General features: G+C 37.2%; 2 protein-coding genes across 2 annotated transcripts in view; both read right to left on the bottom strand.

The window, feature by feature from the left end:
• LOC311081249 (uncharacterized protein) overlaps positions 1-14,273 on the bottom strand; it is a 228,645-nt gene that overhangs the window by 4,576 nt on the left and 209,796 nt on the right.
• LOC311097375 (natural cytotoxicity triggering receptor 1-like) lies at positions 5,613-12,974 on the bottom strand (the record flags this gene model as incomplete). The annotated part of the gene is made up of 4 exons (XM_084136996.1): positions 12,750-12,974; positions 11,728-11,763; positions 10,094-10,366; positions 5,613-5,905 (listed from the first exon to the last, which is right to left on the bottom strand). Exons 1-4 carry the CDS (start codon positions 12,778-12,780, stop codon positions 5,613-5,615), a joined length of 633 nt encoding a protein of 210 aa, XP_083993122.1. The 5' UTR covers positions 12,781-12,974.

The raw sequence follows: 14,273 nt of genomic DNA, 5'->3' as shown, positions 1-14,273 counted from the left end.
TCACCAGGTTTGCACACACTGCAGGAGGGATTTTGGCCCATTCCTCCACACAGATCTTCTCTAGATCAGTCAGGTTTCTGGGCTGTCGCTGAGAAACACAGAGTTTGAGATCCCTCCAAAGATTCTCTATTGGGTTTAGGTCTGGAGACTGGCTAGGCCACGCCAGAACCTTGATATGCTTCTTACAGAGCCACTCCTTGGTTATCCTGGCTGTGTGCTTCGGGTCATTGTCATGTTGGAAGACCCAGCCTCGACCCATCTTCAATGCTCTAACTGAGGGAAGGAGGTTGTTCCCCAAAATCTCGCAATACATGGCCCCGGTCATCCTCTCCTTAATACAGTGCAGTCGCCCTGTGCCATGTGCAGAAAAACACCCCCAAAGCATGATGTTACCACCCCCATGCTTCACAGTAGGGATGGTGTTCTTGGGATGGTACTCATCATTCTTCTTCCTCCAAACACGTTTAGTGGAATTATGACCAAAAAGTTCTATTTTGGTCTTATCTGACCACATGACTTTCTCCCATGACTCCTCTGGATCATCCAAATGGTCATTGGCAAACTTAAGACGGGCCTTGACATGTGCTGGTTTAAGCAGGGGAACCTTCCGTGCCATGCATGATTTCAAACCATGACGTCTTAGTGTATTACCAACAGTAACCTTAGAAACGGTGGTCCCAGCTCTTTTCAGGTCATTGACCAGCTCCTCCCGTGTAGTTCTGGGCTGATTTCTCACCTTTCTTAGGATCATTGAGACCCCACGAGGTGAGATCTTGCATGGAGCCCCAGTCCGAGGGAGATTGACAGTCATGTTTAGCTTCTTCCATTTTCTAATGATTGCTCCAACAGTGGACCTTTTTTCACCAAGCTGCTTGGCAATTTCCCCGTAGCCCTTTCCAGCCTTGTGGAGGTGTACAATTTTGTCTCTAGTGTCTTTGGACAGCTCTTTGGTCTTGGCCATGTTAGTAGTTGGATTCTTACTGATTGTATGGGGTGGACAGGTGTCTTTATGCAGCTAACGACCTCAAACAGGTGCATCTAATTTAGGATAATAAATGGAGTGGAGGTGGACATTTTAAAGGCAGACTAACAGGTCTTTGAGGGTCAGAATTCTAGCTGATAGACAGGTGTTCAAATACTTATTTGCAGCTGTATCATACAAATAAATAGTTAAAAAATCATATATTGTGATTTCTGGATTTTGTTTTTTAGATTATGTCTCTCACAGTGGACATGCACCTACGATGACAATTTCAGACCCCTCCATGATTTCCAAGTGGGAGAACTTGCAAAATAGCAGGGTGTTCAAATACTTATTTTCCTCACTGTATTTCACTTCAATAAAACCAGTTAATTCAGATGAAGCACATTATGACTGACCTGAGGCAGTTTCAGTGAACCAGCTGAATGTCCAGCCTGTAGAGGAGCCGTTAACCTCACAGATCAGAGTCACTGGATCTCCTTCAGTCAACCACTCCTGAGGAGAAACACTTAAAACTGCTCTGGGAACTGAAATAGAGACATCACTCATTAATAACATGTTAAACTTGTGTGTGTTTATGAAGAGATGATCAAACTCACCTGATACTGTCAGTGTAACTTCATCACTGATGTTTGATCTGCGTGATCCTCCAGTCTCTGTCCCATAACAGGAGTATTTACCTGCGTCAGACTCAGTAACAGAACCGAATGTGTGTTCCTGTCTTTCACTGAAAACACTGGTTGAACCGTCTTTATACCAGTTGTACCTCCAGCTAGTGACTCCTCCATCATATATGTCACATCTGAGAGTGACTGTCTCTCCTCTGAATACATGATGATCAGGTTTAATGGTCACTCTGGGTTTTGGTCTTTCTGTAGAACAACAATAATACACATTGAAAATAATTTGATAATTAATTAAATAAATACAAATAATAATATGTGCTGTTTTTTATTGTGCGAACAGTTACAAAACACTAAATCAAGTTAAATTGAAGTGTTGTTCTCTATGTTTATTTAGTGTCTTATAAATAATTTTCATATAGTGTTTTCAGAGTTCATTATGAGAGGAAAAACACTTGCCATGTATTGTCACTGTTACTGGTTTACTGTAATGTGTGTAATATCCTCCTCTTCTTGCTCTGCATCTGTACTCTCCTCCATCAGAGACTTTCACACGACTGATTGTTTTAGTTGCAGCTTCAGGAGATTCAGTGTTTGAGTCTTTACTCCAGAGAAACTCCCATCCAGTTTTTTTATCCAGCTCACATCTCAGAGTAACTGAGTCTCCAGTGAACACTGGACTCTGTGGCCGTACAGTCAGAGTTAGTTTGAGAACATCTGTTAATATAAAATTATTGGGAATTTGGGAGCATGAGCTCTGAAACGTTTTCAAACGATGATCTCATTCTCTCACTGGTAAATTATTCATACATTTTGATTTCATAGACAATGTAAGAAACATTACAGGGTCAAAAAGGTCAACATTATGGGACAATGCAAAAACTTAAAAGACAACAGACGTTCAAAGCCACAATCTTTGTGTTAATAATCCAGAGCTTGACTCACAGTATCACACCACCAACATCTACACCAGCAGTCAAAGAGACACACCATTCAACAAAGTTTTGTGCAGGTGCAGCAGTTCACATGAACATTTAAAATGATACAGTAGATGATAGTGTTGGATAAACTGGTATAGTTTCTGACCAGTAGGTGGTGCTGTAACCAAACCTGCATCTGCTCAGATAAATGGACAGGCAAAGCTGTAGTAATTCAAAGAAAATCTTTGGGTTTGGAGGATATTTGGTCAATGATATAAAGAGGTATTTGTTCAATGTTGCACATGATGGATAAAAAGGCTGTTTTTGGAGTTATAATGATTTCTTCACCCAATTAAATTTTAATTGTAAGAAAAAAGATTAAATGAAAGATTAAATGTTTTCCCTATACGTCGGTTTTCTTTTGATTGTTTAATAATTGTTTGCTTGGTTTGTAAATAAATTTGTTTATTGTTAAAGCATTTGTTGTTTGCCTGTTTTATGTTGCGGTAAATGAGCCAGTCGTAACAATATACACTATATTATTTAAATTAGGTTACATTCTGTTGCACTTACCTCTCTTTTCATTGTGTGCAATATCATGCAGTACTGACTGCTTACTGTGCAATATTTGACTGTCGCCTGGCTTGCACTGGTTTTGTGTGTATTGTTTTATATTGTTTTTGCGTTGCCTTAATTTTGGCATATTGGTTATTGATGTATTTTACTGTATATTGGTTATTATTGGTTATTAAGACAACAATAAACAATAAAAATAATGTGATAAAATTAATAAAAACAATAAATTGTGCTGTTTTAGTGTGTGAACAGTTGTATTGTAAAACACATAATCAGGTTAGATTGAAGTGTTGCTCTCCAGCTGTTACAGTAATTTATTCTGTCTCATCAAATTATTTGTGCAATATAAAAGCAAAATATTGCAAAGTCAGAGTTGGTTTGGAAACATCTGTCAGTAAAACTGGCAAAAACCTTGAGTAGTGAAAGTTTTTTAGCAGACGATCTCGACAACTTATAGTTTCAAGCAGTTTACTTGAAAAAGAGCTGCAGAGATGAATTACATTATGATATGATAACTTTGTTAGGGTGTAATATGATTATGGTTAAATTGAAAAATGATAATGGTGAAAATAAAAATCCAAGCAATAACTTTTGAGAGGCTTGGTATAACAATCAAAGGAACCAATTTTGACAAAAAAAAAAAAAAAAAAGAGAAGCGAAGAGAAAAAAGTTAATATATTTTACAATATTTAACTATTGAGATTTCAGAAATTTAAATGAGATCAGGATAAGTATCTTGTTTTTTTAGTTCAAAGGGTTCAAAGTTATAAGTGTGGCCCTGTCCCAAATGTCACCCTAAGCACTCTTGGTCTTCCTACGAGACCTCACTTCTAGGGCGTATTTCGACCGCAAAGGGGGCGCTCGCGAGCACCCTTCTGAAACTTAAAATGACAAATTGGACACCCGGCCTACGGTCTCTCATGGACTTAACAGACACACGTACGTGGCAGCCATTGTAAGTCCATGAGACCAAAAGTGCATATGAAGTGTATGTTGTATAAGAAGTTGTATGGGGGCGGAGCCTGATTATTCCCGACACCTGAGGCCTCTGCCTATTAAACAGCTGCTGGTGCCACTTCACCTGGACCTTCAGGAACCAGTAGTGGTTTTAGAGTTTGTTTTTCTTCTGTACAGGATGGTGAGTTCGTTCTTTTGTGTTTGTTATTTTCTCGGGAGTTAGGAAAGTTTTATCTCTGAGCTGCAGTTTAGATTAGTTAGCTCACCTGTCCTTACTTAACTTGTGTTTGTTGATATTTTCCTTGCTTATTTTAAACAAGGACTAGTGAGCTAAGTAATCTAAACTACAACTTAAAACTTTCCTTACTCCTGAGAAAAATAACTAACACAAAAGTATCTTCTGGGTCGGCTTACTTGCCTATGCGTTCCCTCTATTCTAGTATAACTAAACAAACAAAAACTCACTATCCTGTACCGAAGAAAAACAAACTCTAAAACCACCAAAATCTGTTTTCATCAACATCTGAAGTCGGTCCAGGTGAAGAGCCACTGACAGCTCTTAAAGGGATAGTACACCACAAAATTAAAAATCTGTCATTAATTATTCACTAATTATTGTGATGCTGACACACAGGAGCTGACACGTTCTGACGTAGGACCGCTGCACTGTGTTTACTATGTGAACAGTGTCAGAGTCTGACACGGATGAGAAGAAATCGTTGAATAAAGTAATTATTTTTGTTTCGTTTTTGCACACAAAAAGTATTCTCGTCGCTTCATAACATTAAGGTCACAGTCACATGGACTATTTTAACAATATCTTTTATACCTTTCTGGGCCTTGAAAGCGGTCATTGCGTTACTGTTTTTGGAGGGGTCAGAAAGCTCTCGAATTTCATCAAAAATATCTTATTTTGTGTTCCGAAGATGAACAAAGAAAATGGAAGCCACACATATTAGCTTGACCCCTAAAAATATGAACACTTCGGTGTCATAATCAACCACTTATGTGGAGGAGAAACACGTAAAACCGCTCTGAAAAGAAAGCACTCATTAATAACATGTTAAACTTGTGTGTGTTTATGAAGAGATGATCAAACTCACCTGATACTGTCAGTGTAACTTTATTACTGTATTGTGACCAGCGTGATCCTTCAGTCTCTGTCCCATTACAGGAGTATTTACCTGCATCAGACTTAGTAACAGAACTGAATGTGTGTTCCTGTCGTTCACTGAAAACACTGGTTGAACCGTCTTTATACCAGTTGTACCGCCAGCTAGTGACTCCTTCACCATATATGTCACATCTGAGAGTGACTGAGTCTCCTCTGAATACATGATGATCAGGTTTAATGTTCACTTTGGGTTTTGGTCTTTCTGTAGAACAACAACAATACACATTGAAAATAATTTGATAATTAATTAAATAAATACAAATAATAAAATGTGCTGTTTTTTATTGTGCGAACAGTTACAAAACACTAAATCAAGTTAAACTGAAGTGTTGTTCTCTATGTTTATTTATTGTCTTATAAATAATTTTCATATATTGTTTTCAGAGTTTATTATGAGAGGAAAAACACTTGCCATGTATTGTCACTGCTACTGGTTTACTGTAATGTGTGTTATATCCTCCTCTTCTTGCTCTGCATCTGTACTCTCCTCCATCAGAGACTTTCACACGACTGATTATTTTAGTTGCAGCTTCAGGAGATTCAGTGTTTGAGTCTTTACTCCAGAGAAACACCCATCCATCCCATGACTGACCCAGCTCACATCTCAGAGTAACTGAGTCTCCAGTGAACACTGGACTCTGTGGCCGTACAGTCAGAGTTGGTTTGGGAACATCTGTTAATATAAAATGATTGGGAATTTGGGAGCATGAGCTCTGAAAGGTTTTCAACCGATGATCTCATTCTCTCACTGGTAAATTATTCATATATTTTGATTTCATAGACAATGTAAATGCAAAAACTTAAAAGACAATAGAGGTTCAAAGTCACAATCTTTGTGTTAATAATCCAGAGCTCGACTCACAGTGTCACACCACCAACATCTACACCAGCAGTCAAAGAGACACACCATTCAACAAAGTTTTGTGCGGGTGCAGCAGTTCACATGAACATTTAAAATGATACAGTAGATGATAGTGTTGGATAAACTGGTATAGTTTCTGACCAGTAGGTGGTGCTGTAACCAAACCTGCATCTGCTCAGATAAATGGACAGGCAAAGCTTTATTCATAGTGTTAATTCAAAGAAAATCTTTGGGTTTGGAGGATATTTGGTCAATGATAAAAAGGGGTATTTGTTTAATGTTGCACATGATGGATAAAAAGGGCTGTTTTTGGAGTTATAGTGATTTCTTCACCCAATTCAATTTTAATTGTGAGAAAGTTATTAGAAGTATTATTTTACTGATGATTAGAATGGTAAAAGTTATATCTTCTATTTCCCCTTCTACTTAAATGTAAATAAGTGCATTTTAAAATGATGTGATATTTATCCAGACAAGGAATTTCTAAGATTAAAATTTAATGCGGATTCAAACACTTGCCAAATTTGTAATAATAATATTGAAACTTTTGATCATTAATTTTTCAAATGAATTGTAATTCATTTTAAATGTAATTTGGTTAAAACTTTTTGGACTGAGGTATTTACTTGGTTAATATAAAACAAAAATTATATTACTTGGGATATAGTGAAAGTTGGAATACATTGTTGATAACTACTCATGTTAAAATATTTTATTTACAAATGCAAAGTTTTGAAAACAGCACCACAGCCTAATGTCTTTAAAAAGCCCAACCACAATTATACTGAGGCCTTAACATTAGAAGTTATAAAGCCAGGAAATTTAATTTTGTCTTAAAATTTGAATTTGTTCAACCCTACAGTGTATATGTATGCATGTATGTATGTAGCCATCAAGGGTGCGAAATCAGTATAAAAGAGAGATTGAGGACCACTTCACGCACAACGACTCCGGCAGACGTTCACACCATCCTCACCCGCCCCCGACAGACATGGACCCCCATTCATTATACAGGAACACAGGGTGAGGAGTGTGCTCAGAGCTGTTAATATAAGGAAGGCTGCAGGCCCAGATGGAGTGATGGGAAGGGTGATCAGAGAATGTGCAGACCAGTTCTCTTCAGTCTTCACAAAGATCTTCAACCTGTCCCTGTCAACAGCCACCAATCCATCTTGTCTGAAGTCAGCAACAGGACCATAGTTGGACTCATCTCAGGAGGAGACGAAGCAGCTTACGGAGATGAATTTCAGAGACTGACAGAATGGTGTGGGGTAAATAACTTGGCCCTGAATGCTTCTAAAACCAAAGAGATCATCATTGACTTCCAAAAGCACAACACGAATCACACACCACTGCACATTAGCGGGGTCTGCGTGGAGAGGGTTCCAGCCTTCAGATTCTTGGGCACGACCATCGCTCAGGATCTCTCCTGGAGCACAAACACCTCAGCAGCAGTAAAAAAAAAAGCACAGCAGCGACTCTATTTCTTGAGGATTCACAGAAAGAACCACCGACAAGAGCAGCCGCTAGTGTCTTTCTATCGTTGTTCCATCGAGAGTGTGATAACCTACTGCATCTCTATGTGGTGCGCCAGCAGCTCAGCGGCAGATAAGAAAGTTCTCCAGAGAGTAATCAACTGCCCTCTGCCTTCCCTAAAAGAGCTTTAGGCCGGTGACACACTGGCTGCGTGGCGTGAGCGTGGCGTTTCTGTTGCGTGTCAGCTGCGTGGCATTTTCCATGTCTTTGCACACCAGAAGCGTGTCTGACGCGGCGCTGCTGCTGCTGCTAGGTGACATGATAAGCCTCATTGGTGAAATATTTGACATATGGGGATAGAGTTGTGGAAGGCCTATACTTCATGTTAAACATAAATATATAGCAGCAAAGACAACGTCGGCAGTGTTGACGGCAATATAGGCTACAGAATATTTCGTTCTGTATTGACAGGTGCAGTATTTGAAAATCAATAATATTTTTTTAAATTGCATTTATATTTGCATTTATGTCAAACCCTAGACACTTTCAAACATCAAAATGACATTTATTAATATGTATTCGTGTCAAAATGTCATATAAACATCTTTTCCTATTCAATTTTGCTTGGAAACGCTTCCAAGACGCTTGCGTGTCGCGTGAAAAATAGGCGTCGGTTCTATTTCTAGCATGCACGCGTTTTCCGCGTGGCTCAAGCCGCACCTGAGACGCGCGTGTCACGCAGGCAGTGTGCAAGCTCTAACCTGTTAAAACATGGGAGCCGAAATAAAAACGGACACGTCACGCAGCTGAGACGCTTACGCCACGCATCCAGTGTGTCACCGGCCTTACACTGCAGCCGTCGCAGAAGAGCAGGAAACATTTTAAAGGATCCTTTCCATCCGGGTCATCATTTGTTTGAATTGCTGCCCTCTGGTAAACGTTTTAGATCCATCAAATTGCGGATCAATAGACAAAAAAACAGATTTTACCCCAGCGCCATACCGGAGTTGAACACTACCAGCACACACACACACACACACACAAACTTAGAAATGCACCAATCTGACAGGTCATTTTATATCTCAACCTATACAAGGTTAACAACACACTCTGTATATTTCAGTGTATATACATATTGCAACCTGCCTGCCTGTTTTCCCCCCGATGGCTCTTCTACACAGTGCAGACGTTAGTTGGGCAAGAGGTGCATTCAATCCCTAATTAATTTATAATAGGTGTCAGTATAAAGACCTGGGGTGCGTTTCCCGAAAGCATCGTTAGCCAACTATGGTCGCAAGTTCCCTCGTTACCAATAGAGTTCAATGGACATTGCGATGAACTTGCGACCATAGTTGGCCAACGATGCTTTCGGGAAACGCACCCCTGGGTGACTTCAAGTGAGGGCTCTCTCACTTCTCTCTCATTCTTCTTTGTAGCCTACATATTTTGCTCCTAAATCTTTTCTTTCCCATATTTATTTTTAGTGCCAGAGATTGTTTATTTAGTAACCACACACGCGTTTTTCCCTAGACGTCGATTTTCTTTTGATTGTTTAATAATTGTTCGCTTGGTTTGTAAATAAATTTGTTTATTGTTAAAGCATTTGTTGTTTGCCTGTTTTATGTTGCGGTAAATGAGCCAGCCGTAACAATATACACTATATTATTTAAATTGGGTTACATTCTGTTGCACGTACTTACCTCTCTTTTCATTGTGTGCAATATCATGCAGTACTGACTGCTTACTGTGCAATATTTGACTGTCGCCTGGCTTGCACTGGTTTTGTGTGTATTGTTTTATATTGTCTTTGCGTTGTCTTGATTATGGCATATATTTTATTGATGTATTGTCCTGTATATTGGTTATTATCGTATTGTTTCTATTCTACTTAAATTGTATTTATTTAAATTAAATGTTAGTTTGCACAAAGCTATATGTGATGGTACCGTAAGGATTGCTTCAATTTCGCTATACCTTTTTATAGTGACAATAAAGAATCTTGAATCTTAATTTTTTTTAAATATATATATTTTTAACTATTTCTTGCTTTTAATTTTTGTTTCTCTTGTATCATGTATTATCAATAATTGGTAACACTTTATTCTGATGCTCCTCTTTAGACATTCAATTGACTATAAGTAACTTTGCAAGTAGCCTATACATACAACTTATTCTACTAACCCTAAACTAACAGTCTACTAATACTCAACTAATACTCTAATGAAAGTTAGTTGACATGTAGGAGAGAATGTCTAAAGTCTGTAAGTACTTATAGTTGAAAAAATTTAAATAAAAATAATAAAAAGAACAAAAATCTGACTAATACAAAAAATACTACTTTTTAGGGTGTTATTTGGTAATGGAAAAATTTGGAAAAATCCAAAAATAAGCCAACTTTGAGACTAGGTTTGAAGATCATGTGAGATCATTTTGGTTTAAAAATATATCTTAAGGTGAAGAAGCAAATCGCTCATGATAAAATGTTAAACTTGTGTGTGTTTATGAAGAGATGATCAAACTCACCTGATACTGTCAGTGTAACTTCATCACTGAGATGTGATCTGCGTGATCCTCCAGTCTCTGTCCCACTACAGGAGTATTTACCTGCGTCAGACTCAGTAACAGAACTGAATGTGTGTTCCTGTCGTTCACTGAAAACACTGGTTGAACCGTCTTTATACCAGTTGTATCGCCAGCTAGTGACTCCTTCACCATATATGTCACATCTGAGAGTGACTGAGTCTCCAATGAACACTGGACTCTGTGGCCGTACAGTCAGAGTTGGTTTGGGAAAATCTGTTAATATAAAGTCAGTGTGAGCATGAGGTGTGAACGTTTTTCAGCAGATCTCATTCTACCACTGGTAAATCATTGGTGCATTTTTATTTCACAAACAATGTAATACTGGAACAAACAAGCAATTACTGGAACAAACAAGGTGAACATTCACTCAGCGCAATGCAAAGAGTTAAAGGACAACAGAGGTGTAAAGACCCCCCTATGTGGAGTTCAAACCCACGTCCTTTAGGTTAGCGCTGAGCTCAACGCAGTTTCACACCTCCTACATCCACACCATCAGTCAGAGACACACACATCCGTTACTAAAGGGTTACAAATTGTCATTGTTGTTCAAATGACTTGTTGCAGGTCCAGCAACTCTAATCATTTTTATTAAATCTGTAGACAAATGTCAAAATATATTTTATATTTCTAAATTCTGCATAAAAATGTTTTCATATGAGTGAATGATTTTTGGTGTTTTTGTCACACCTCAGAACCGTCGGTTTGGTGTTACTCACAACACATGAATCATTTATATAACTTGTTTAAAAAGCTGTATATAATTATGACACTCATTTCATTGCTGGTGTCACAAGATGAAGAAGAGGGAAGACGGACTGAAGACGAGGTTATCAAATATAAACAGGTTTTTAATTACAAGGAGGCAAGCAGGAGTAACAGTGCGCAGAGGAGTATAAACGTAACAAACACTACCATACACAAACATCATGGGGCCGGATCCACAAAAATCTTCTTAAAAAAGAAGTTAAGAAAGTTCTTAAGATAAATTCCAAGAAGTTCATAATCTTCCTTTGGGGATTTAAGACAGGTTGGAAGTTATCCTGACTTTAATAAGTTATTTAAGATGATTTAAAAATATATATATATATTTTCAGGAATGAATAGGATAATTATTAAATTATTAAACACTTTATTTTAAGGTGACGTAGTTACATGTTACTGCATGTGCTTACTGTAGTAATAACAGTAAATTATGTATAATTACATGCAACTAACCCTCAACCAAACCCTAATCCTACCCTTACCCTATAGTAAGTACATGTAGTTGCTTAATATTACACAGTACTTATAGAATTACACTGTAACAATGACACCTTAAAATAAAGCGTGACCCTTTTTAGTATAAACAAATTTTGTCTTAAGAACAATCGTAAAAAGAAAGATAAGAACATTCATAAGAAAATTTTTTGGCAATACAAAATATTCTTAGCTTTTTTTTTTTTCTTAAGTTAGAAAATAAGAAGAAAATAGCAGTTAAGAAGAATTTTATTCTTAATATTGTTTCGTGAATCCGGCGCCTGGTTTGTAACAGAATCACACATTTGTGATGAAATTTATGAATCAAATTCACTCACCTTGAGTGTATCCAGAGTGGATGTTTGAAATCAGCACTAAAAACACAAAGTAAAATAAATAAATAAATAAACTCATGAAATATTGTGTTTTTTAAATATTCCTTTAAAGATTATCAAACTCATCCTTTGATTATCCTGTTTTTTTTTGTTTGTTTTTTTGTTTTGTTTTTTGTGGAAAGTTCTTCTCGTGAAGTAACTGGCTGTGTTTCTCTTAGGGGTCTTTGGATGTCTTCTGTGTGTAAATTAGCTTTAGGTATAAAGGTCTGTCCCACAGACAGATATTTGGGTTCAGACTCTCTGAAGACAGACTAACATCTTTGCTGAAGAATGTGCTGCTCTGATACCTTCAGGAAATTCTTCTCTCCACAAGAACTTATTTTATGTATAAGAGAAATCGACTGGCAAGCCACCAAAGTGACAGTTCAGCCAAATACAGGAAAATCTGACAATTATTACACTGTGAACATGGAGCTGATCAACTTTCTACTTTACACATAAAAATGTCACTCTTGCATGTTTCTCAGCTTCACAACACAGAAATGTTTAATTTCTCTTTAAGTCTTTCTTCTAATTTGTAGATCTAGTGGCTCCTGGATGAGTGTTTCTGTAAAAACCTTTCTAGAGTCTGAAAACAGTGACAATAATAACAATTAACTCATAAACTCTTACTAACTGCATACTGCGAACATCTACTGAAGACTAACAAGTGAATATCTACCTAGTGCATCTCGACAGCAAACTGTACAAAACTAACCAACAGAAATGATTCAGCAAACACCATTACAAAGCATTAAACCGAGTGAGTGAAGAAACAGACTGACCCAAACACAACAGAGTGCATTTCTCTTTCACAAACACCACTAACTGCACACTTCTCTCAAACTCGTCTTTCACTCATATATTATGAACTAGAGCTGGATTTGAAGCTCTGAGAGCATGAAAATAAAAAATAAAAAACCCACCAGGAACACAATCCTATTCATAAAATAAGTGCAATTATTTTCAGAGGAAATAATACTCACAGAGCAGAAGAGGGAGTTGACTGAGCTCCATACTGACTGAATAATGACTGACGGTTAAAGACAGACTGAGTTAAAGCCTCAAGACTTCCTGTCAGATCTTTAGATACATGATGACAGATTAAAGAATACATACAAATGTACCTCATGTGTTACAGAAAACCTTTTTAAGAAGTTGATAATCTTGTAACACATTTTCAAAAATGTCACGCAAGTTTCCTACTGAAATGTTGTGAACAGCATCAATTTGCCATTAGAAGTTTATTCTTGTGTGTTTAATGGAAACAGAATCATAACTTTGATGGATCTTTATTGAAATAATAGATGTATTCATAACTTTATAAGTTTACAGCTGCTGTTCCTCCCACACTGGTTAATGCCACTGATCTGAAAGAGAAGAAACCAAACCACAATAAAGGAGTCAACTTTGGCACTGATATATACCTGTGACAAGTTTAATATTCATACACCAAGACAACGGATGTAACAACTTTAATGCTTGTTCCTCTTAATTTAGTGAATTCAGCTTCTGTACGATTCAAATAACAATTTTGTTAGTACTTTTGAGAAAGTAACTTTTGAATATAAAGTATATAATTCTTGTCTTACTGTCCTCAGCAGTCATTTCAGTTCTTGCCAAAGGTCATAAGTCTTATTGTCATTTGCACATTTTCACGTGGTGGAAAACTGAACTGAAATTTGTAAGACAGGCTATGAACGCAAACAAACACACAACAACAACAATAAGCACATCAATGGCAAAAACAAAAGTGCAATACAAGATTACAATAGTACATGTGCATCATAGTGTCTTTCTTGGTTCAGTTCCTGATTGGGAATCGTATTTAATGGTTGCGCTCAATAATTTTGATTCAGTAAAAAGAATCGGATCATAAGAGTCATTCATTTGGGAATCAATCTGCACTAATCACACTGTATGATTTACTTAACCCTCTGCTATTGTTCATTTGGGGATCACACTTCTGTTGTTCACGGTCAAAAGCGTCTGAACACCTGAAATGTTTTTTTTTTTTTTTTTTTGTAAAATCAATGAAATATATTTTTGTTTAATAATATTTTGTATTTTGAGAGAATTTCATGGTACTAATTCATATTTATGCAATAAGTAGTATTCATAATAATGATCATTTTTCACATTGAATATAAATATAAGTCAATATAAATATAATACAATATTGTCACGGAGTCAACATCACCAGCACCATGTAGTCTCCACACCCACAGCACTTCATTGTCTGGTCTCGTCATTCCACACCGAAAGACTTACCTGACTCTTCCTTCGACAATACTTACCTCTTTGATGCCGTTCTTCTACCGAAGCTCTGATCCAGTCCGCCTTCATCTGTCTTCTGTCCTGATCTTCATCATCTACAACCAAAACCACATAGAGATTCAGTCAACCCAGCCAACAGAGCTCTACTTTAATCTTCAACCACTCACCTGCTCTTCTGCTGAATAATATCTTGTGTCCAATAAATCCTGTTTACAAACTTTACTTGTTTGCAT

This window comes from Abramis brama (genome assembly GCF_963993115.1).
Source record: "Abramis brama genome assembly, chromosome: 1".
In the NCBI taxonomy this organism is placed as follows: Eukaryota; Metazoa; Chordata; class Actinopteri; order Cypriniformes; family Leuciscidae; genus Abramis; species Abramis brama.
This window is presented reverse-complemented; position numbering and strand designations above follow the sequence as displayed.